This window comes from Macaca thibetana, chromosome 9 (assembly GCF_024542745.1).
Source record: "Macaca thibetana thibetana isolate TM-01 chromosome 9, ASM2454274v1, whole genome shotgun sequence".
In the NCBI taxonomy this organism is placed as follows: Eukaryota; Metazoa; Chordata; class Mammalia; order Primates; family Cercopithecidae; genus Macaca; species Macaca thibetana.
The window spans coordinates 46,245,045-46,270,602 of NC_065586.1; the positions used below are offsets into that span (position 1 = coordinate 46,245,045).

Sequence of the window (25,558 nt, forward strand, 5' to 3'; positions counted from 1 at the left end):
ACCAGCCTGACCAACATGGAGAAGCCCTGCCTCTACTACAAATACAAAAATTAGCCGGGCATAGTGGCACATGCCTGTAATCCCAGCTGCTTAGGAGACTGAGGCAGAATAATCACTTGAACCTGGGAGGTGGAGGTTGCAGTGAGCTGAGATCACACCATTACACTCCAGCCTTGGCAACAAGAGCGAAACTCCGTCTCAACAACAACAACAAAGCAGATTTATAACTGAGCAGTGGATTTGAAAATTGTTTTAACAAATATTCAAAATACCTAAGGAACTTGTATAAATAAATAGGAAAAAAAAAAAGAGAGAAAACCATCAAGAAGCCCCCACAAAGCAGATTTGTAAATGGGCAATGGATTTGAATAGACATTTAGCCAAAGAAGACATCCAGCTGGTGAAAAGGCATATGGAAAGGTGCTCAACATCATTGATTACCAGGAAAATGAAAATCAAAACTGCCACAAGTGGCTTAGACCATAGCGGCGTGCATGAACGTTTTCAGGCCTCCAGTTGTTGGGAGTGGCTGAGGAGAGTGGGGAGCTTTTGTCTGTAGTTGGAAGAGTGGAGTCTCAACAAGAACCAGTGTATTGTGGACATGTGTGGGCCCTGGAGTGTGCATGGCTGGATGCCCTGTCTACCTGTGCCTTACAGAGTGACACCATTGTGCTATGGTCGATCAGAGGGGCAGGTGGCTTTCAGAGGGAGTGGGAAGTGGTGGGGGTTGGTTTGTTTGCCTGTGGATGATAGCAAAAGTGGGTTAGCTTCCCAAGAACTTTTAATAGTAGCCTGTTTTGCTGCAATTCTAGATCCAGACTGGGGTCCCAAGGCATCTTGGTAGTCCACAGCTTCTTAGCAAGTGCATGTTCAGTTGGATCCCCCAGCCCAGCCTGGGTCATCTGCATCTTCTGCCTCTTGGGCCACACATAGCTCGGCTCTGCACTGAGCCGTCATCCTGTGGTGAGCAAGACCACATTCTTGGGCTTCAGTCTCTTTCCCTGCAGCATGCAGTCAAGGTGGTGTGAGCCACATCTCACAATGCCTGCTGCCTGAACAAGGACCAGAGGCCTGTGGAACACACGGCTCTCAGGTTTCTCCTACTCGATGACTCTTCAGCTGCCCCCACATGGCTTTCTAGCTCACAACAGATCTAGCCTCCTCTGAGCAGTGAAGATGGGATGTTTTATGGTCATTTTCCCTGGTGTGCAGTGCCCAAGCGGAGTTCTTCAGCCCACCCTAGTCCATCCCCTCTCTAACCCCAGACCTGTCCAGTCTTACCTCCCTTCATATCAAAAGCCCACAGTTAACCCAGAGGGCTTCAGCCCTGCCATGCCTGACTTTCTAGGAACCCCCCTCTCCACCCACCCTAATCAGGACACTGTGTGAAGGTTCTCCCTCATTATTTTAAAAGGAGGAGAAATTTTTCTGACATAGAGGTTCTGGTGAAGTGGCCAGCTCCCATATCACAGGGAGACAACAGTTTGGGCTGGACCAGGATAAAACAGTGCTGTCCCAGAGCTGGCCATCTGATAAGGGGCTCCAGAGAGTGCAGTGATGGACCCCTGGGAGGCTTTCTGCTCTCCTGATGGCAGGTTTTTGGTGAGAAGACCTATTGGCCACTAGGCTGGCTGTGTGTGTGTGTGTGTGTGTATGTGTGAGTGATATGTTTTCTTGGATTGATTTCTTTCAGCATGAAGCCCACTGTTTTGCTGAATGTATCTCACTGTTTCCTGAAATTCACTACATTCAGCTGGCTTAAGGGTCCTGGGGCCTCGCTGTGTCATATTTGCACAAGCCTAGTGTCTGTGCAGACTGTACACTGGAGTTCAGTTGTAAGACCGTTTTGATCCCTTATTCTGTCCCTGTAATAGAAAAGCCATTTCATTCAATGGAATAGAAACCCAGATATATTGGCGAGATGTTCTAATCTGTCATCACTGGGGCAGTGGCCAGTGATTTGGACTTTGTAGCGTAGATGGAAATGTCCAGGTTCTCTAGGTGGTGGGCAGAAGCCTCACTTTTTAAAAAACTTCCCCCACTCCACCCCTGCCAATGAGGACGTCGCTTGGGGGTATTTCCATCAGTGTTAAGTAGAAGAGATCATTTCCTGATGTTGAATTTTAGGTAAGGATGCCAGCTTCTGTATATCAGGGTAGTGGTGCTTGGGCTGAGACAGGCCTAGACAGCACTGTCTGAAAGGGGGCTCAAGGAAGTAGCTGTGAAAGGCCCCTGGGATGTTTTCTGCTCCCCTCTCTACAAGTCGCCTGGAGGGAGATCCTGTTAGTCACTATGGGGTGTGTGTGTGTGTGTGTGTGTGTGTGTGTGTGTGTGTTCATCACTTGTTGCTGGGGGGTGGGAAGAGACAACAGAAGTCTACAGAATCTGTAGTTCTCGGTTCATCTCCCATCCTAGTCCAATCATGGCCTAACATCCTTAGCTCCTGATTGCAGAGGAGACTCTGCGCATTTGTGTTCATGTGGCCGTAGATGTTGGCAGATTCAGATTGGTGCCCCAGGCATCTGTGCCTGTAACTGCAGTTTCAGCAGGCTCAGGACCAGGCTAAAGGGCCTCCAAGCTTCCTCCAGTTTCCTGGTGCATGCATGTGCAATATACTCCCCTGGCCTGGGGCTTTCCTGCCTCTTCTTGCCAGTTGGGTCAGAACTAGCTTATTAACCAGTGTTTTCTGAGCTTTAATAGAACTGGCTCTGACCAGTTGGATACTTGAAAAGGGCTATGTGATATAGATTCTTAAAGATATATTATTTTAGAGTAGTTTTGAGTGTACAGCAAAATGGAGTGCGGAGTGCAGAGATCTCATATGCCCTCAGTTCCTGTACATGCTCGGGTCACTCCACGAACACCCCCCTACAGCAGAGTAGAATAATTATTATAGTCAGTGAACTTACATTGACACATCATCATCACCCAGAGTGATACTCTTGGTGGCTCACATTCTAAGGGTTTGGAGAAATGTATAATGAGAATGAAATGTTTAATGAATATATCATTATAGCTGTTATGATATCCTGCAGTATACTTTCACTACTGTAATAATCTCATGCTCTGTTTATTTATCCTTTCTTTTCCTAACCACTGGAAGCCATCCATCTTTTCAGTCTCCATAGTTTTACATTTTTCTGAATGTTGTGTTCTTGGAATCACAGAATAGATAACTCTCCAGATTGGCTTCTTTCAGTTAGTAATATGCACTTAAGATTCCTCAGTGTCTTCTCATGGCTCAATAGCTCATTTCTTTTCAGAGGTGATTAATATTTCATTTTCTAAATATACCACAGTTGTATTTATCAGTTAAGCTATGGAAGGACATCTTGATTCCTCCTAAGTTTTGGCAGCTCTTTTAAAAGCTGCTATAAACATCTGTGTGTAGGTTTTCATGTGGACATAAGCATTTGGGTCATTTGGGCAAAGACCTAGGGAGTGCAATTGATGGATCATGTAATAGGAGTATGTATAGTTTTGTAAGAAACTGCCCATATTTGGAGAGTCTTTATGATGGTAGAGGAGAATGTGTTCACACACTGAAGAATCAATCCAATGAAGGAGGTAGAACTTGAGGATCCAGAAACAATGATGTAATCATGAGAGCTGTTAAAAGATACAATTAGACACTTTGAAACATTAGAAAATACATTTGAGCATTCAGAAATGTATATACTACCCAACCGCAGACTTCAAGCAGCTCAAAGGTCCAACAGAGAGGCTTAGAGAGGGTGGGAGAAAACTTGTATATGGTGAATGTGGAAGAAAAGGAAAATACTTGATTGAGTAAAGTGGAGCAGTGGCCTCATTTGGAACATTACAATGGAAAGTCTCTAGTTAGATGTTAGCTGGTGGTTTCTGATTGGTTAAGCTTAGGTTTCCTTTTCTTATTTACACTGAGTCAAGTTTTGGTTTGTTTAAGGAGGAATTGGGTGCACTGCAGCCACCTCAGCCTCAGGGCCACTTGTTTATTTGATTATTTTTAACAGAGAAGATGCTTTTAAAAATATCTGTTGCCCTGGCTGGAGTGCAGTGGCATGATCATGGCTCACTGCAGCCGCAACCTTCCAGGCTCAGGTGATCCTCCCACCTCAGTGCTCCCCACCCTGAGTAGCTGGGACTACAGGCACGTGCCACCACACCACTATGCTAGACTAATTGTATTTGTTTGAGAGATGCAGTTTCCCTAAGTTGCTTAGGCTTCTTTCAAACTCTTAGACTCAAATAATCTTGTCTGCATTGGTCTCCCCAAATGCTGGAATTACAGGCCATCTAAATCTTTTATCTCAGATTTGCCTTGTGACAAAAGGAGGGATACTTTTTCTGACATAATGAGGCAGAGAAAGGTGAGGTGGCGCATCCTGTGCGTATTATTTTCTCAGGTGATGGGAATATGGTCGGTTCTTGCCTAATGGGATATATTTTCTCCTTGAATGATTTGGCAAGATATCAGATGAGAGAAGTTGAATAAACGTTAGAAGAACATAGAAAAGATAGGTTATACATGTTGGGTTTCTGAAGAAATGATGTCATTGGAGAAACAAAACTTTTATTGATTTCTGGAAACATTTACAGCCAAATTTTTTGTGTAAGTAATTTGAGTGTATGATGATATCTCTTACCACTTTTTGATATTTTTTCTGGTTCAGCTGAGTGGTGCCATTGAGGAAACACAAAGTGGGGCTCATCCAGGAATGAGATTTTGCCAGAGAAAAGACAAGCAGCAAGTCAGGGAGCTTAAGGTAATTATGAGAAAGTGACTATCTAAAATTACTTAGGTAGAAGGAGACAGATTGGATTTTTGTGTTTGGTATTTGGGGTAAGAGGGGTATGTGTGTGTACCTGAGATATGTTGTTTATTCTCTCTCTCTCTCTTTTTTTTTTTTTTTTTGAAAAGGAGTGTCGCTCTGTCACCCAGGCTGGAGTGCTGTGGCACAATCTTGGCTCACTGCAACTTCCGCATCTCAGGTTCCAGCGATTCTCCTGCCTCAACCTCCCGAGTAGCTGGGATTACAGGTACCCGCTACCACACTTGGCTAATTGTGTGTGTGTGTGTGTGTGTGTGTGTGTGTGTGTTTTAAATTTTTTTTTTCTTAGTAGAGATGAGGTTTCAGTATGTAGGTGAAGCTGGTCTCAAATTTCTGACTTCAAATGATCCGCCCACCTTGGGTTCCCAAAGTGCTGGGATTACAGTCGTGAGCCACTGCACCCAGCCTGTTTATTCTCTTAAGAGAGAAAATGAGGGAATTAATGGACTGTAGTTCTGGACAAAGTGGAAAACTCTTAAAGTGGAAGTACTGGGGCAAGTGCTGTGACAGGCTGGGATGGTGCAGTCAGTCCCTTCACCCAGAAATCAGTAGAATGTTAGCAGTTCAGACTCAAACCTTGTGAAAAACAGGTGGTGGAAAGGAAGTCCCTTGCAGCAACTGGCGCCATAATCAAGACAGAATGTTTTTGGAATAAAAACAGTTACCTGCTTTCAGCCCCAGGTGGTAGCTATTGTCTGCCCTGATGATAGGTGATATTAATTTGTGATCCTGATGTCTTAAAATGGGATCACTCATCTCCAGTAGAAATAAGTCCACAGTGAAGTTGTCCCCTCATCCCCAAAGAGATAAACATATATGAATGAACTGAAGTGATAAGGTAACAACTACTGCTGCCTGGGATCATGAGAGACCTGAAATGAACTGATAGGAAGTGAAAGGTGGCTGAGATAATGAGAATAGAGCCATCTGCAGAGGATCATAAAACCAGCAAAGATAAGGTCTTGTGTAAGATGCCTTCAGAAGCTTTGTCCATGAGAACTCTAAGGACTTCTCCAGACCTGCTGTCTGCTGCCCAAAAGGAGCCTCTGACCAGCATCCAAAGGGCTTCCGGACCCACTGGACTCTTCTGGAGGTACATTGGTCTCCCGGGCCATGGCTGTGGTTTTTTACTCACTTTATTAATGCCTGTGTGTAGAATGATAATTGTATAATTAATAGTGTGAAGACCTCTTGATAAATGGTAAATCTGAACATATGTATTTGTCTGACGTGTCATTGTGAAACCTCACAGCTTCAGTCAGTGTCAGCACAGCTAAGGAGCTTTTGTACGTAATGTACATGTCACTGGGCATAGTCTACAGGCACCTAATAACTCAGGTACCTTAACAGTCACTAATGAGTATATCTCCAAGGAACAGTCCAACAACACAGGACTGGCCGGACTCAAGGTAACTATATGTCCAATCCAGGGTCATAGTGAGTGGGCATCTGCCAACCAGGGGTCATTCCCCCTGCCTGCCATTGAGCAGTTCAGAAGTGACTGGTGTAAGCAGACATGAGTGAGCTTGCTGAATTCACTATTTGCCTCTTTGGAGGGGATCATACCCAGGGTCTAGGTCATTGTGCCTTATCAGAGTCCTACACATTTCACTTGCAAATTATATTTGAAAATTAAATGACTATGTTGCAAGTCATTCACAAGACATTTTTAAAAATTGCATTCCAGAACCCATATTAACATCCAGTGACCTGTAGAAAGCAGTAGAGAAATGTATTAGGCAAAAAGTTCTGGCAAAGACCAGTCTGATACTGGCCTGATTACCCAACCTCAGGAATTGGCCACATCAACTCGAAGAGCGAAGAAAAATAAAAAGTACCAGATTTATTACAAGACATTAGGAACTATCCATTTAGATAGATGATTTTAGCTAACACAATATTACAACGTTATCCTGAAGAATATGTCCCTCTCCCAGAGAACCCAGGAGGTTATCATGACCCCTGGAAAGCCCGACCAGGAATAGGAGTGCAAGTGGCATAGGTGCATGAATGCAGAAATACAGTCTCTACTGAAAGTAAGTTTCATACTAGGCAAGAATTACAGGATATACATAGAACTTTTGCTCACAAAGTCAAATCAGATGTACAAATTCAATGTGGTTTAGGAGTCAATGGTGGTAAGTTCATTGTGCTTATGGGAAGTGAAGTAGGACAAATGACTGTAATAGCAAATAACTCCAGGATTAATGATGAATTAATTGCTAGAGCAGAAAATATCCAAGACCTTCCTGACTTATGATGGGGATGGGTAAAGAAGTTGGATGAGATGATACCCAAAAATGATTCCCAGCTTTACCTAAACTAAACAATGGAAGACTGTAGAAGATGCCATTAAGCTGTCTCAAGAATATGGAAGATTATTATTCGCTTCTGATGGGACAGGACTTTACAGGGCACCTGAAAAAATTCCCATGAAAAATCACTTTTACAAAATGTCAAGTTATGATATCCAAGATGAAACCAATGAGTCACAACATTCACATAATACACTGTACAACCCTGATCTCCTGTCATAAAATGTTTCTTACCTCTAAACCAAAGTTTCATTTTATAATTCAATTTTTCTCATTTTTTCTGTTCTCTTAACTTAAAAAAAGATCATTAAAAACTTTTGTATGTTTTTCATATATGCTTGCAAAGGATTGTAAAACTTTATTGTGATTATTGTTGCTTTAAGCTGAAACTTCCCTAATCTTTCTTTAAGATTGTGGCATAGCATGCTAGTTTCCTTTCCATATCCAATTGTTTGCTGTAATGAATACACAAATACAGGCACTATTTTTGTAACTTTAAATAGACATCATCTCAAGTCTACAAGAATTATCCAAAATGGTATCTAATGACATTTCTAGGTCTTCAGACACTATTAACACAGATCGTAGCTCCTAGGTCCTGAAGATTTTACTAGATATTGGTTACCGAAACTGAGCTTTCTTGAATTCTTTCTCCTTCCACTGTGGTTTCCCACATTTCAACGTATCACCGATTTTTGTCCTCAAACATTACTTACATATTTTCCACAGAATTAAATTAAAAATGAATCATCCCTCCTCTGATTTTTGAAATGACCCTTTGCTTCCTATGATACTGATTCTTCTGGTCCTTTTTGTAGTTATATTTTAGAGTTTGCAAATATTCACACATGTTGCAATTGCATATACTTTTCTTTTCTTTTTTTTGGGGGGGGACGGAGTCTCGCTCTGTCGCCCAGGCTGGAGTGCAGTGGCCGGATCTCAGCTCACTGCAAGCTCCGCCTTCGGGGTTTACCCCATTCTCCTGCCTCAGCCTCCCGAGTAGCTGGCGCCCGCCACCTCACCCAGCTAGTTTTTTGTAATTTTTCGGTAGAGACAGGGTTTCACCGTGTTAGCCAGGATGGTCTCGATCTCCTGACCTCGTGATCCGCCCATCTCGGCCTCCCAAAGTGCTGGGATTACAGGCTTGAACCACCCACCGCGCCCGGCCTAATTTTCTTGTTAGTTATTTTTTCCTCTTCTCCTAAAGTTGCTGTTATTTCTTTTTTTTTTTCTTCTTTTTTTTTTTGTCGCCGGGGCTGGAGTACAGTGGCCGGATCTCAGCTCACTGCAAGCTCCGCCTCCCGGGTTTACGCCATTCTCCTGCCTCAGCCTCACGAGTAGCTGGGACCACAGGCGCCCGTCACCTCGCCGGCTAGTTTTTTGTATTTTTTTAGTAGAGACGGGGTTTCACCGTGTTAGCCAGGATGGTCTCGATCTCCTGACCTCGTGATCCGCCCGTCTCGGCCTCCCAAAGTGCTGGGATTACAGGCTTGAGCCACCGCGCCCGGCCTGTTATTTCTTTTAACTTTTTGTGGGAAAAGTTAAACCCATCTTTCACTTTGTTGATATGGTTATTTGTAATTTAATGCCTTGATTTTTGCTCAAATTGCTTTTCAAGTTACCCACTTTTAGGGAAGACATTATTTGGGTTTTGTTTAGTGTATCAGGCTTTTTTAAAGTTAGTTGTATCAAGAAGTGTAGACTTTTCTATACATAATATCCTTTTCTCCACAGTAGTTTTTTTTTTTTTTTTTTTAAGTCTGTTAAAATAAAGGTCATCAAATGATCTTTTCCTAAACCTTTCCTCTACCAGAAATATCCTTAGAGTCACATGGGCCTTTCTCCCTTCTTGCTTTTGTAGGAGTCCAAAGCTAATCTGTCTCTGATCGGATTGCATGCACGTGTGCCTTTTGGGGCCCTTGTGCATTCATTTTTCCTTCTCTTCTAACCTCAAAAATGGGTTTTCTCTGTTGGCTCTTTCCCTTTAACATAGAAGTATACTCATGCTTTTGTTGAATCTTGGAATAAAAGGCTTTCTTTACCATGTGTCTCCCTTTAACTACTACTACATCTGTCTTCTCAGCCAAATACTTGGGAAGAGAAGCCTTGAGTTTGTGTCGTTGTTTTCTCACCTCCAGTTCACTATTTTACCCACTGCCTGACACCCAGCTCACTCACACACACAAGCCCAATCACTAAGTTGCCATAGCTGATTTGTAGCTTTCCTGCCCTCCTGGCAAAATTTGACTCTGTGCATTGGGATAATACATGCTGAGTACCTATTGAACAGGCACTGTGCTAGGTGCTGCTGTTATAGAAATGAAAAGAAGGCATCATCTCCTTTCTAACAACTCACAGGAGCAGCCATTCCTGATTCATATGCAGGTCTCTTGACTCCCAGTGCTCACTTTTTCAGGCTGCACTTACTGCCGTATAAATCACCCTATTCTACAGGTCTTCTTTCTTCCCACTTCTCCTTACTATACACAACTTCTCAAGGCAATCACCTCCACGCCCATGGCTTCAGTTGCTTTCTCCATTCTCTGACAACAATGGAATTTTAAATGTTTTGTTTCATGTCTTTGCTTTATTTTGCACAAGATGCCTCATTTGCTGTAACCATAGATTCAAAGTTGCTCCATGAAAGTGATAAATGAAAAATGGTGATATTCTTAACATGTAAATTTCAGGAAGTTTTCCCAGTTACTCTTAATGGCTTGATCTAGTATGTGTGTTATTTTTGAAAGCATATGTTGGGATGCCACAAATGGACTTAGCCCACAGAGATTTATATTCAACTTTTGACCAGAGAGTTCCATTTTAATGTGACACTGAGAGTAAAAACTATCTTTTCCTCCTTACCCATTTTTCTTCCTACATTCTCTGCCAGGAGTAAGGCATCACTATGTACCCAGTCTTCCCCAGCAGAGCCTGAGCAAGTCTGTTTTCCCTCTACTTTCCCTTTTCTTTCACATCTCATGACCAAGCACTTCCTAGTCTGTCTCCCAAATGATCACAAACTTTTTTCTCCATTTTTGTCACTGCCACTGCCCTTAGCATTACTCTGCCTTTAGACAAAGTCTCTTCATTGGTTTGGTTGCTTCCTTCAGTTCTTCCTTATTATACAGTCCACTACACACACATCTGACAGAGACTTTTCACCTTTTTATGGTTCAGTGACTGAAATTTCCAGAATAAAATTAAAACCACCCCAGCATCAAATTTGAGGTCAAATAGAGGTGGGTTTGTATCCCAGGTTCATATACTATCCAGCAGTGTGGTCTTAGAAAACGGAACTCCTTAAGCCTTTGTTTGTGCATCTGCCTACACTCATTGAGAGTTGGGACTATTTCACACATACAGTGCCTGGCATGTAGAAGGGACTTGATCAATGTTGAATGAAGGGGAGGCATTTTAAAATCCACATCAAAAAAAGTTGTTCTGTCGGGGAGCAGTGGCTCACACCTGTAATCCCAGCACTTTGGGAGAACAAGGCAGGTGGATAACCTGAGGTGAGGAGTTTGAGATCAGCCTGACCAACATGGCAAAACTCCGTCTCTACTAAAAATACAAAATTAGCTGTGCATGGTGGCACATACTGTAATCCCAGCTACTCGGGAGGCTGAGGCAGGAGAATCACTTGAGCCTGGGAGGCGGAGGTTGCGGTGAGCCAAGATCACGCTATTGCACTCCAGCCTGGGCAACAAGAACGAAACTCCATCTCAAAATGTGTTCAGCAAGGTTGAAGCATAAAACGTTAATAGCCAGAATCATTTTTCAATTGTATTTCTATAAATCTGCAAGACACAATCTGAAAATGAAATTAAAGAAACAATTTCACTGGGCAACAAGAGCAAAAGTTCGTCTCAAATAATAATAATAATAATCTACAATGCCACTTCCCGTCCAAGCTTGACTTCTACCTTTACATTCTGATATGGTTTGGCCATGTCACCACCCAAATCTCATCATGAATTGTAATCCCCACAATCCTCATGTGTCAAGGGAGGGGCCTGGGGGGAGGTGACTGGATCATGGGGACAGTTTTCCTCTTGCTGTTCTTGTGGAATTCAGTGAGTCCTCATGAGATCTTACAGGGTTTTGTTTTGTTTTGTTTTGTTTTTTGGGATGGAGTCTTGCTCTGTTGCCCAGGCTGGAGTGCTATGGTGCGATATTGGCTCACTGCAGCCTCTGCCTCCTGGGTTCCAGTGATTCTCCTGCCTCAGCCTCCTGAGTAGATGGGATTACAGGCATGTGCCACCACACCCAGATAATTTTTGTATTTTCAGTAGAGATGGGATTTCACTACATTAGCTAGGCTGGTCTCGAACTCCTGACCTCAGTTGATCCACCTGCCTTGGCCTCCCAAAGTGCTAGAGTTACAGGTGTGAGCCACTGTGCCCGGTTGAGATCTGATGGTTTTATACATGTTTGACAGTTGCTCCTTCACATACTCACACTCTCTGTATGGCCACCATGTAAGTCGGACCTGGTTCCCTTTCTGCCATAATTGTACGTTTCCTGAGGCCTCCCCAGTCATATGAAACTGTAAGTCAATTAAACCTCTTTCCTTTATAAATTACGCAACCTCAAGTATTTCTTTGTATCAGTGTGAAAACAGACTAATATACTTTCTGATATTCATGCTTGAGGAATTGGGGGATTCAGACTACCCGGGATCAAATTGTGCCCCACCCTTAGCAGTCATGTGACCTTGGGGAGGTTACTTACCTTCTCCATCTCAACTTCTTCTGTAAAATCTGTTAAATGAGATTGTTTCTGAGGGTTAAATGTCCATGACACAGTGGGCAGATTGTTTCTGAGGGTTAAATGAGCATAACACACTGGGGACACTGTCAGGCACACACTACTTGCCAGATGTCGAGTATTCATCTTTATTGAATTAGGACTGTGGTAATCCACTTTAGACTGCAATAACCCACTTTATGGCTCTCGATTTTGTATGACGGAATCATACTTAGTGCTTTGTTAGTAAAAGAAAGAAAATCTGAAAGTCCCTGCCATGGAAGGAAGAAATAGCGGGGAGAAAAGGGAGTTGGTAAGTTTCAGCATTTCAGAGCTTGGAGGGACGAGTTAGGTTTCTATTTTATGGAGAAGGAGGTGGAGGCAGGATGGGTCCTAAGGTGTCATTCAAGACACACAGCCATAACTCTTTACTGAGAATAGAGCTAGGGCCCCAGGGATTGCTGTGGTCGAGTTGCAGACAAAAACAACCACTCATTGGAAGACAGGAGAGGAGTGTTTAGTTACAAAAGCGGTCAGCCATTCAGGTGTATCTACATTCAGTCAGTAAATAAAAGTTGTTCAGCTTGGTTGCTAATGGGACCCACTCTACTGAGGCTTTGTGTAGAACTCATAGAGGAAGATGGCTTCAAGCAACGAACTACCCTGTGCTTTTCTTAGGACTAAAAAGCTCAGGAAGCTGGTGATGAATGAAAACCTTAGTCCACCTGGCACTGCACGAGGGGCCAGGAGAGCAGCAGCATCATAAGCCACAGGGTGGGGCAGCCCAGGCAGGGGCATTCTGAGCTGTTGGGGAGGGGTGGCAACCAGGGTGGGGCACTGTGAGCTGTCGGGGAGGGCATTGTGAAGTGTGGGGTGGGGCATTGTGTGCCACATGCCTGGGCTCCCACCTGGGCCAGTGGGCTTCAGTCTGTAGGTGACTACAGAAGGAGGAGGAGCTCCGTCTGTTCTCTCTTCAGGCAGTTGTTGTGTCTCTCAGCGCTTGTTGGGTTCAAAACCTATTAAATAAGTCGACTGGTCTTCACCCTCCCAGACAAGTCAGCTCAGGGGAGGTGGCAGGGTGCGGGCCTTGGCCCGCAGCCACGGCCGGGGCCGGGGCCAGGGCCGGCTGTGAGGTGGGCAGGCGAGCAGCAGACAAGACCGTCTCTGCAAGTGCAGCATAGCCTTGGCCTAGGATAGCAGGAGTGCGTGGCCAAAGCTGTGAGCAGGGGCACAGGTGGTGGCAGACAGTAGAGGCGCCTTATGGGGAACATACTGACCTGTTGTGTGCGCCCCAGTGACCCTGAGTTTGACCAGCAACAGGGGTCCGTGTGTCCCTCTGAATCTGAGATCTATGAGGCAGGAGCTGGGGACAGGATGGCAGGAGCTGGGAACAGAATGGCAGGAGCTGGGGACAGGATGGCAGGAGATGGGGCCGGGATGGCAGGGGCACCCATGGCTGCTGCTGTGCAGCCTGCTGAGGTGACTGTTGAAGTTGGTGAGGACCTCCACATGCACCACATCCATGACCAGGAGATGCCTGAAGGTAAGGAGGTGATGGGTGCCATCTGCCTTCTGCTTGCCTCTGGCTGCTGCTGTCCCCAAGGTCCCCTGGGAGGCATCGCCCACTTCGAGCTCCTTTCTGTCTGTAGCCAGCTTTTCTGGGAGCTGACCAGGAACAAGAGCTGGCTCTGCCTTGCATTCCCACCCCTTAGTCTTTCCCCACCAAGTCCAGCAGTTTCTTTTCGCCTCCCCTCCCAATCGCTCAGTTCTTGCTCTCTCATCTTTCTCCCAGGCTGCCATGGGACCATTTATTTATGGCTCTTCTTGTTGAATAAGCAGCAGTCGAATAAATGAGTTGATCAATTTTTACAAATGATTACATCTTTTTTTTTTCTTTTCTCCCTCTATACATATAGCTTTGGAGTTTAACCCTTCTGCCAATCCAGAGGCAAGCACAATATTCCAGAGGAACTGTCAAACAGATGGTGAGACAATATTGTCTGTAGCTCTATTTATTATCCTGTGGGACTTTGCTGAGGCTTCTTTGGACTATTCTCTTCCTTTTCTCAATGAAAACTCAAATATCCCAACTTTCCAGTACCCATCTTATTTTTTCTTTGTACCTATCTAGATGGTACCTAAGTGAAGGAACCAGGTAAGTGCCTAATTGTTTCCTTTGTTAAAGTAGCCAAATCTCAGGACAGTTCGTATTCAGATATTCGGGGATTTCTTATTTAAAATCAGAATGGAGGTTGCCATGGGAAAGGCTGTATGGTATTCTTAATGGACTGCTGTAAGTCACCTTGATAGAAGCTGCTTAGTTTCTTCTAACTGTAATTTGAACACAGAAGGGGGGAAAAAAAAGAGGGTGCTTAAAATAATTGTGAAAGGTGCAGAATGTCACGACCAGGGAGGCAGAAAAATGGCTGTGTGTGTGTGGGGGGGTAGGGTTTGTCAAAGAAGTTTGCCCATGAGGCTCTGATGACTTTAAAATTCTTACTTTAACACAAAATGTGTCTCCAGATTTTTTCTGGTGACTTAACAGATTTTATTTACCTCCTTTTTCTGAAAGATAGGTGAAGTTCATGGTCAAAACTTTCAAAAGACATGAAACATCAATGTAGACTTTTAATGTGTAATATAAAAATTGCAGGTTAAAATCTCCGACCTTCCCTGTAAGAGTGTTTGTTGCTGAGGCTCCCCCTTTGTCCTTTCCCCTCCTGACAATAGCATCCTGTTCAAAGATAAGAAAATTGGAGTTTTGGCCAGGCATGGTGGCTCATGCCTGTAATCCCAGCACTTTAGGAGGCCGAGGCAGGTGGATCACCTGAGGTCAGGAGTTCGAGACCAGCCTGGCCAACATGGTGAAACCCCATGTCTACTAAAAAAAATACAAAAATTAGCTGGGCGTGGTGGCGCATGCTTGTAGTTCCAGCTACTCTTGAGACTGAGGCAGGAGAATTGCATGAACCCGGGAGGCAGAGGTTGCAGTGAGCAGAGATCACCCCAGTGCACTCCAGCCTGGGTGACAGAGGAAGACCCTGTCTCACAAAAAAAAAAAAAAGAAAGAAAGAAAGAAAAAAAGAAAGAAAGTTGGATTTTTTCAGTCTCTACACTGCTGGGAGAGGCAGGGGATGGGTGGTGGTAGAAAAGAGAAAACAGTTGATTTGCCTCTAAAATTTTGCGAAGAGATGAATCTAAGTAAAAGTAATTCTGGGTAGTAATATAGTTCTTGAATAAAAACTAAAATTTTCATGGAAAACATTGCATCACAGCGAAATTAAATCCAGTTTGTTTATTGGTTTCATTTAAATGCCAGAGATTTCATTACTGTAGAGGAAATGTCTTGTAGCTCTTCTATTTAAACTTTGGTTGGGCTCTTAATTTTTTAAGAAGTAGGATAATTAAGACTCATGATGAGTGTGACTTTGTAACTTGGAAGTACTATCCTCACTTTTCAAGATATTTAAGGATTGCTTTAGAATAAACAAATATATTATGTGAATTAATTGATTATACCTTTATACACAAAGTGTGTAAGTACTTGTGTAAACTTATCCTCTGCTTACTGATGTAAAGAAAACCTCTGAGTGATGTTACACACCAGTTGGTAGATGGGTAGTGTTGGATGAGAGCCCCAAAATGGCTCTTTATTGTCATTCTTTAGGATTACAACACAGTTTATGTATGTTTCACTTGGCCCTTTCCAATATAAATAAGGCCCGTGTATGTTTTCCCTATGTATTGCTAATGAAGAAATGAAGACTTAGAGATATCACATGCCTGTGGAAGACAGCTATGCAACAGAACTAAGGTTCTATGTCCTCAGAATGATGTGGAAGTGACAGATATGCTGAATTTACTTTTAAAAAAATTTTAAAACTCTAGAATACATCTTATACTTCGCCTATAAAATAGACCTGTCTTTTAAAACTTACTGCCATCTTGATTTATTTTATGCAAAGTTGATTTTACACAACTCAAAGCCAACATTTACCTCTTTTTCTTCTTCTTCTTCTTCTTTTTTTTTTTTTTTTTTTTTTTTGAATAAAGGTAGGTGTCACTATGTTACTCATTCTGGCTTCAAATTCCTGACCTGGGTTCAAGTGATTTTCCCATCTCAGCCTTCTGAGTAGCTGGGACTACAAGCATGTGCCATCTTGCCTGGCTCTATCTTATGTCCATACATTCATTTCAATGGATAAGAATAAAAGTAAAAGTAGTGAAATAGCCTAAATGCAGCAGTTGAGTAAACAACTTAATAAATTTTAATAAATGATTGCATCTTTTTTCTTTTCTCCCTCTATACATATAGCTTTGGATTTTAACCCTTCTGCCAATCCGGAGGCAACCACAATATTCCAGAGGAACTCTCAGACAGATGGTGAGACAACATTGTTTTTTCCACCAAGAGAAAGAGTAAAAACTCTTGTTTGATCAGGTGTATTATAGGAAGTATTTAGAAAAACTCATATCGGTTTAAATTTTTCAACTTTTCACATATTCGCTTGTCTTATTTTAACATGTGATATATTTTCCTTTAGTTATCTTGTTAGTGAAAACATCTAAACTTTTTGTTTATACATTTTTGCCATCTTTTTATCAACACAATTTGTCATGTGATGGAGGAGTCATGGATTTCTCTTTATTCATAATTCTTGGCCCCTTTTCCTTTGCTCCAAAGAGTACATTTTAAAGACGAATGATAGAACTTAGGCTTCAGCTTGGTTTTCTTTTAAACAAATTACAAACATAGTTGTTATTATCAGGAATTGAATCTGTGATTTGGGTCTCCTCTCACACAGTCCTCTGACCACATTCATTTACCACATCCAAGTTTATGCTACTCAAAACTTTTAAGTTATTAACCCTTTCATTTGATGTAATGTCAATTTAAACATGCCCTACTCCTGCTTATTTTCCTTAAAGTTATCGTTAAATCCTCATGTATTTGCTAAAAAGCCACGCACAAGCAAGTTTTCCAGTTGACTTAAACAGCAAGAATACAAGTGAGGGTTCCATAATAATATGCGAAGTAACGCAGCACAGTAAAACATGGGAGTTTGTAACCTTTGTTTTTATAGTTTGAGTAGACTTTGCCCATCTTGAGTCAGTTATTTCTGATCAGAATTTGAGTTCATTTTTTACATTACTATAAAGAGATACCTAAGGCTGGGTAATTTATAACAAAAAGAGGTTTAATTGGCTCATAGATCTTCAGGCTGTACAAACATGGCTTCAACATCTGCTTCTGGAGAGGGCCTCAGCAAGCTTACAATCATGATAGAAGGCAAAGGGGAAGCAGGTTTTTCCACATGGTAAAGAGGGAGGAGAGAGGGGAAGGGGGAAGGTACCACACTCTTTTTTTTTTTTTTTTGAAATGGAGTCTTGCTCTGTTGCCCAGGCTGGAGTGCAATGGAGCAATCTTGGCTCACTACAACCTCCACCTCCCAGGTTCAAGCAATTCTCCGGCCTCAGCCTCCCGAGTAGTTGGGACTATAGGCGGGCACCATAACATCTGGCTAATTTTTGTATTTTTGGTATAGATGGGGTTTCACCATGGTGGCCAGGCTGGTCTCAAACTCCTGACCTCAGGTGATCTGCCCACTTCAGCTTCCCAAAGTGCTGGGATTACAGGCTTGAGCCACCGCACCTGGCCAGTACCACACTCTTTTAAACTACCATAATGAGAATTTGCTTATTACCATGAGGGTGGGACCAAGCCATTCATTGGGAATCCCCCACCATTACCCAAACACCTCCCACTAGGCCCTGTCTCCAACATTAAGGGTCACATGTTAACATGAGGTTTGGAGGGGGAACATATCCAACACATATCAGAATTGTATTTCCCAGCTCCTTCCAGAGCCATTGGCTTCTCTCACCTAGAGAGCATGGAAGCGGTAAAAGAAAAGCTATTCCATGTCCCTCACTCTTCAGTGGTAGGAACTTTTGCCTACAAGGCCCTTCCAGCATCAAAGGCAGAGGCAGTGTAGGAAACAAAGCATGGCCCAAGTCCCTCTTAAGGCTTTTATTATTCTGGCCTTTTTTTAGAAAAACAAAAATGATTTTTCTGTGCTGCAGACACTATGTCCAATTAGGTTTGTATACTCATTTTACAATTAAAATTTACGAAAGGCTCTGTGGCTTACACCTGTAATCCCTGCTCTTTGGAAGGCCGAGATGGGTGGATCATGAGGTTAGGAGATCAAGACCATCCTGGCTAATGCAGTGTAACCTCCTCTCTGCTAAAAATACAAAAAAAAAAAAAAAAATTTTTTTTTTTTTTTTTGAGACGGGGTCTTGCTGTGTCCCCCAGGCTGGAGTGCAGTGGCGCGATCTCGGCTCACTGCAAGCTCCGCCTCCCAGATTCACGCCATTCTCCTGCCTCAGCCTCCTGAGTAGCTGGGACTACAGGCGACCACTACCGCGCCGGGCTAATTTTTTGTATTTTTAGTAGAGCCGGTGTTTCACCGTGGTCTCGATCTCCTGACCTTGTGATCCGCCCGCCTCGGCCTCCCAAAGTGCTAGGATTACAGGCGTGAGCCACCGCGCCCGGCCAAAAAAAAAAAAAAAAATTAGCTAGGCGTGGTGGCACGTGCCTGTAGTCCCAGCTTGTCAGGAGACTGAGGCTGGAGAATCGCTTGAACCCGGGAGTCAGAGAGGTTGCAGTGAGCTGAGATCCCACCACTGCACTCCAGCCTAGGTTACACAGCGAGACTCCATCTGAAAAAAAAAAAAAAAAAAAAAAAAAATTAGGAATCATTACTTTCGAGTTGTGTAAAAAGACCCCTTTTTGTTTTGTTTTGTTTTTAGTGGCACATTAGTAGATAACCACTAAGTGTGGTTCAAGATGCTTACAGGGATTCTGTTGCATCTAGAGATAGGTGCCTGGTCAGGAAGTAGTTCTTAGAGCTGTTAGCTCTTAGCTTCTGATAATTAAAGTAAGCTATGTGTAAATACAGAATGAGAGAATACTAATGGATCATAGCTTATATATGCAACAGTTAAACTTTTTTATTAGCTAAGATTTTCATCTGGCCTAAATTTTTTGCCCTTTTCTTTTGTACATGAGGATTCCTTCACTTGCATGTAATAGAAACAAAAGGTAACGTAGATGAAAAGCTAAGTTTTTAGATTTGATTTTATGACATTAATCGTGCCAGATAATTTAAATTACAAATTATTGAAAATAGTTTTTTTAAATGTAATTTTGCCTCATTTTACATAGGAGTAATCACTAAGATGTTAACAACTACTTTTATTTTATGGTATTTGTATCAGAAGTGACCAGTTTTTTTTTTTTATTCTTAGTTGTAGAAATAAGAAGAAGCAATTGTACAAACCATGTAAGTAAACAGTCAAATAGTTAAGAAATGGATAGTTTGACATAAAAGTTGTCTCTCTTGATTTCTTTACATTACAATGTGGACCCAGTGGTGGTAGCGTGAACCTCTTTTTGTTGATTTTGTAAATCTCTTCTGTTTTCGTAAGTATTAAATTTATCCAGAAAAGTCTTTAGTGTGTCCACCTTTTAAGGATGTCTGATATTTAAGTTACATTTCAATAGTCTGGTTGTGGTAAAAAGATCTGCCTTAAGGCTGGGCATGGTAGCTCACGCCTGTAATCCCAGCACTTTAGGAGGCCAAGGTGGACGGATCATCTGAGGTCAGGAGTTCGAGACAACCGTGACCAACATGGTGAAATTCTGTCTCTACCAAAAATACAAAATTAGCCAGGTGTGGTGGCGCATGCCTGTAATCTCAGCTGCTCAGGAGGCTGACGCAGAAGAATCACTTGAACCTCGGAGGCAGAGGTTGCAGTGAGCCGAGATGGTGCCATTGTGCTCCAGCCTGGGCGAGAGAGTGAAACTCTGTCTCAAAAAAAAAAGAAAAACTGCCTTAAATATTTAATCTTATTTTTAATGAAATAAAAATAGAATAAGTTAATGCCAGCACTGTCTACTGATTTTCTATCACAGCAGGTGAAAGCATACCTTCCTCGCTACACCATGATCTTATGTTCCTCCCTCTGTTTCTTCCAATTGTAGCACACTTTTTCATTAAATCAGTAATATTTACATGATTATGACTCTGCAAATATTATTCACTGCTAAGTCATATGGTGTTTTCACTGTGCCTCTGCATTACATGTCCTTCATCTTGTCTCTGAAACAGTTCTGAAATCTGAGCACTTCCGCAATTCTCCTGGATCTTCCCTTTTTTCCTAGCCGATGTTAGTTTATCCATCCAAATATAGTAAGGAGCCTCTGGGTGGTCTGTTTGCTTTCACATCCATTATTTTTCAGCATGAAGTTAGTTTTCTGACTATTTGTTTGCCTATTTTCTAACAGCTGTTTTCCCCCTAAGTATTGTAGCATTTATCACATGCCTTTCAAAGATATTTTCTGTCTGTAAAAACACATTTGTTCCTTTTTTTCTTTGTAGGAGGGCAACTTTCTTTGGCCTTTTGTCATCCTAGTTCAGTATGGAGTGGCTTTCCCTAGATAGGCTCGATGTCTGCTTTTCTGTGCTATCTTCTTAAAGTCTTTTGGGATCTCACATAACTGCTCTCTTGTGTGGGATCGCCTGAGTCCCTGATTCTGTGTTTCCTTCTGTCCGGTAATCCTCTCTAGTTGTACCTGAACACATTTTCCTGGGTGGAGATATTTAGAAAGCTGGCCAGCCTTAAAATCCCTCCTCTTTGAGAGAGAGGACATCTCTAGGTTGAATCTAAATTTTATGGTTCTGAAGACATTTTGCAGTTGTGCTCTCATTACAGTGTTGTTCTTGAATCTATTGCCAGTGTGTGATACACTATTTACAACCAGGTTTTAGGTATCTGCAGAAGCTTTTTAGGATCTTCTCTATCTCTTAGGTTCTGAAATTTTATGACACCTGGGTGGGAGCAGGGCACAGTGGCTCATGCCCGTAATCCCAGCGCTTTGGGAGGCTGTGGTGGGTGGATCACAAGGACAGGAGTTCGAGACAAGTCTGGCCAATACAGTGAAACCCCATCTCTACTAAAAATACAAAAGCTAACGAGGAGTGGTGGCGTGCACCTGTAGTCCCAACTGCTTGGGAGACTGAGGCAGGAGAATCACTTGAACCGAGGAGGCGGAGGTTGCAGTGAGCCCAGATTGCTCCACTGCACTCCAGCCTGGACAATAGAGTGAGACTCCATCTCAAAAAAAAAAAAAAAAACAGTCACAGCTTGGTGGGGATCTTCTCATTTTATTGAGGCTACTAAACCTGCAGACTATCTCTTCTTGAGAATTTTTTTATGTTCCGTTACTTTTTTATCGATAGTCTTGTTATTCAGATGCTAGGCTGCTTAGACCAGTATACAGACATTGGTTTTTAATTTTTCCCCTTCTATTTTTTTCAGTTTGTCTTTTTATTCCACTTCTGGGATATTCTGTCATTTTATCCTCTACATTTTTATTGAATTTTATATTTTTGAGAGTATTTGAATATTTTTTTAAAGTTTTGCTCCTGATTTTGACTGGTCTCATGAATTCCTTTTTTCTGTTGTTTTGATCTCTTTTGTTGGAGGCTTCCCTCCAATGTGTGGTGGTCCCTGGTCTGCTTTATTTGGAAGCAGGACTTCTGTTAACTGATAGTGCTCAGTGTGAGGTTTTTCTGGCTCAGAGATACCATGGCCTAAACCTGGGATATATGGTTTGGGATGGGAATTGTGTTGAATTTGTGATTGCTTTTGGCAGTATGGTCCTTCTCACAATATTCATTCTACCGATTCATGAGCATAGGATGTCTTTCCATTTGTTTGTGTCCATGATTTCGTTCAACTATGTTTTGTAGTTCAAAGGGCATATCAAAAAAATAATCCAACCTGGCTCAGTAGCTCCCGCCTGTAATCCCAGCACTTTAGGAGGCCGAGGCGGGTGGATCACGAGGTCAGGAGTTTAAGACCAGCCTGGCCAACATGGTGAAACCCTGTCTCTACTAAAAATACAAAAATTAGCTGGGTATGGTGGTGCATGCCTGTAATCACAGCTACTCAGGAGGCTGAGGCAGGAGAATTGCTTGAACCTGGGAGGTGGAGGTTGCAGTGAGTCAAGATTACACCACTGCACATTCCAGCCTGGGTGACAGAGCAAGACTCCATCTCAAAATAATAATAATATTAATCCACCATGATCAAATGGGTTTCACACCAGGGATGCAGGGATGGATTAACACACACAAGTCAATGAATGTGATACACCACATAAACAGAATTAAAAACAAAAAATCACATGATCATCTCAATAGACACAGAAAAAGCATTTGACAGAATGCAGCATCCTTCTATGATTAAAACCCTCAGCAAGATCGGCATACAAGGGCCATACCTTAATGTAATAGCCATCCATGACAAACCCACAGCCAACATAATACTGAATGGGGAAAATTTGAAAGCATTCCCCCTGAGAACTGGAACAAGACAAGGATGCCCACTCTCACCATTTATTTTTTTATTTTATTTTATTTTATTTTCAAACATAGACTTTACTAAATGCTGCTCAATCCCCCAGTGAAGATCTTTCATTACAAAACAATTTTCCACACACCTGCAAGTTAAGAGATTGGAATGGTACTCTGATAACAAAAGATGTGAGAAATACTTCACCAAGTAAAAACATAGAAGACCTCTATGTAGTCAACCTTTTCAGAGCTCTACAGAGGAAGCCTACTGCATTTCCTTTAAATAAAGCCAGGCAGTGACAACTAGTGCTCTGTATCACCACACTGTGGGACTCAAAGCCTCCATCCATAGGTCAGGAGGGATTAGGTGAAGGGCAGGTCATGAGGACTGGAAAGGCCCTGCCTTCAGCCTTTGAGAGGAGGAGGAGGAATGAGTTGAGAGGCAAGCTGGGTAATTCACCTGAGCTGCCTCTACCCATCCGTTACCACTCTGGGGAATTGCAGAGGAAGGGGGATATTCATGAGGAACAATCTGAAGAATTTTGGTTTACTTTCCCAGCTTTTATTTATATTTTGTGCTTTAAAAAGCCTGGAGATTTAAGGTTTTGTCTAAATTCCAGAGTACAGTAATATATTTCTTGAGGAAGGGGTTAGGGCAGGTAATTCCCCCCATCACATTTTTCTTGGTTAAAATGTGAAATGACAAAGCACTAAGATATTTCTTACACTCCATGAACTGCCTGAGTGCGGTATCATGTGCACTCTACAGAAAACCCATTGGAGGCTCTTAACTTCCAGAGACGATGTTTAAGATACGGGTTATAAAATGCTGCCCTTCATATGGTACTTCATATTTCTGGGTGAGACATATTTCTGGGTGAGACAAAGAGAAGGGTAAGGATGATACCTTAGTTTTATTTTAGGAAGTATTCTTTTTCCTAGGACGTAACTAAGGTTTGCAGCAGTCACTCTCACCACTTCTATTCAACATAGTACTGGAAGGTCTAGCCAGAGCAATCACACAAGAGAAAGCAATAAAAGGCATCCAGATCGGTAAAGAGGAAGTCAAACTGTTGCTGTTTGCTGATGATATGATCATATACCTGGGAAACCCTAAAGACTCTTCCCAAAAGCTCCTAGAACTGATAAATGAATTCAGAAAAGTTTCAGGAGACAAAATTAATGTACACAAATCAGTAGCTCTGTTATACCCCACCAGCAACCAAGCTTAGAATCAAACCAAAAACTCAACCCCTTTTATGATAGCTGCAAAAATAAAATAAAATAAAATACTTAGGAATAGACCTAACCACGGAGGTGAAAGACCTCTATAAGGAAGACAACATTAGTATTTTTAATGGGTTAAAATGAGAGGCAGCAGGTACAGTGGAAGAAATCAGTGGGTGGGCCTCGGCGTCCAACAGGTACTGGACCTTTGATGGTAAGGCTTTTTTTTTTTTTTTTTTTTTGGCTTACTAAGTTACTAGGTACTATTATTTTCTAGTTTTTGTCACTAAACCTTAAAACTACTAAGTAACCGCTTCCATTTATTGTTGAAGAGCGTAAAATTTCATACTCTAATTTATGCTGACTGATGTTAGATTATTTGTTTCTATTTTGTGACAACCTTAAATAATACCTATAAATAATAAACTGTTAGTAATGTTTTTGCTGTAATTGAATGTAGTAAGATTTATCTTCCAAGTGATTTAACCAAATTGTCAAACACTTGTCAAAGTTTTGGATTTACTCAGAATTCTATGCTCAGCAGCTGGACGTAGGAAGAGTAGGGCCCTCCCTTACTCTTATGGAGAGGCATACTTTCTCATGAGGGGAATACTCTGCAAGAATTGGTATCTTGTTAGCAGTGGTGACTTCAACTAACTAGTGCACAAAAAAACATGTATTGGTGTGGCTGCCAACAAAGAGATCCAAGAGGGTAGATGGAGTCGAGCTTGCTGAAACAAGGAAAGAGAAAAGGCCGGGCGCGGTGGCTCACGCCTGTAATCCCAGCACTTTGGGAGGCCGAGGCGGGCGGATCACAAGGTCAGGAGATCGAGACCACGGTGAAACCCCGTCTCTACTAAAAAAATACAAAAAATTAGCCGGGCGCGGTGGTGGGCGCCTGTAGTCCCAGCTACTCAGGAGGCTGAGGCAGGAGAATGGCATAAACCCAGGAGGCGGAGCTTGCAGTGAGCCGAGATCGCGCCACTGCACTCCAGCCTGGGCGACAGAGCGAGACTCCGTCTCAAAAAAAAAAAAAAAAAAAAGGAAAGAGAAAAGCAGTATTCTAGGCAGAGAGCAGGGGTAGAGCAGGAAAATGGCTACGTGCAGGTTAGATGATTTATAGAATGAAATTAATCAAGTTTTGAAATGAATGGAAAATATTCTCTGAGAGTCTCGTTTGAGTCATGTCATGGCAGTCTTATTTAAACATGAAGTGAAAGTTAGCTTTTTAAGTTGTCATGTGTTTTCAGGGTGTGAGAGAATATTTAAGTGATACTCTTTTTATCCTCCACATAAAAAAATAGGACTAGAGAAACCTATGGCTTCCTCGCTTGTTGGTGGCCTAGCAGCCCTGGCACACAGAGCCTCTGAATCTGAAACACTTGTTTTGTCCCAATATCACCTGAAATAATACATTTAGGATGAGTAATTTAGTAAATGCATTAGTCTTGTATTCACTGCAATAAATGCTCTTGTACCAGTATTATTTAATGCATTACATTTTATCATAGTAAATAAATCATAGAAATAGAAATTCTCAGCTGCTTTATATTGCTGTAGAAAAAAACAATGAAATCTTATTTTAAACTTTTCTCATGATTTTTAAAGGGAATTCATAAAATCCTTGTTAGGTTTGATGGCAGGTACCATATGAAGGGCAGCATTTTATAACCCGTATCTTAAACATCGTCTCTGGAAGTTAAGAGCCTCCAATGGGTTCTCTGTAGAGTGCACATGATACCGCACTCAGGCAGTTCATGGAGTGTAAGAAATATCTTAGTGCTTTGTCATTTCACATTTTAACCAAGAAAAAAATACACTTTGATAAGTTTAGCTTATACTTCCCTTTCCCTTCAGGTATCTACTGTGCGTTTCAGTCAACAATACAGCTCATGTTCGACAATATTCCTTGATGACAGCACAGCCAGCCAGCCTTATCTTACAATGACAATAATATCGTGAGTACAACTATACTGCCAAGGGATGGATTCCTTTATTCTAAAATTATTTCAGCCATTTGGTTGTCCTCTTC

At 42.2% G+C, this 25,558-nt stretch overlaps 1 protein-coding gene across 1 annotated transcript in view; it reads left to right on the top strand.

Moving 5' to 3' along the window:
• The first annotated feature begins 12,124 nt into the window (after positions 1-12,124).
• The window catches only part of LOC126962601 (arf-GAP with GTPase, ANK repeat and PH domain-containing protein 5-like), a 41,433-nt gene continuing 27,999 nt past the window's right edge, over positions 12,125-25,558 (top strand). Inside the window, 5 exon segments of the mRNA XM_050803840.1 lie at positions 12,125-13,415; positions 13,789-13,857; positions 16,188-16,256; positions 19,187-19,221; positions 25,384-25,484. Of these exon segments, the coding sequence (XP_050659797.1) occupies positions 13,133-13,415; positions 13,789-13,857; positions 16,188-16,256; positions 19,187-19,221; positions 25,384-25,484 (557 nt within the window). The 5' untranslated portion in view covers positions 12,125-13,132.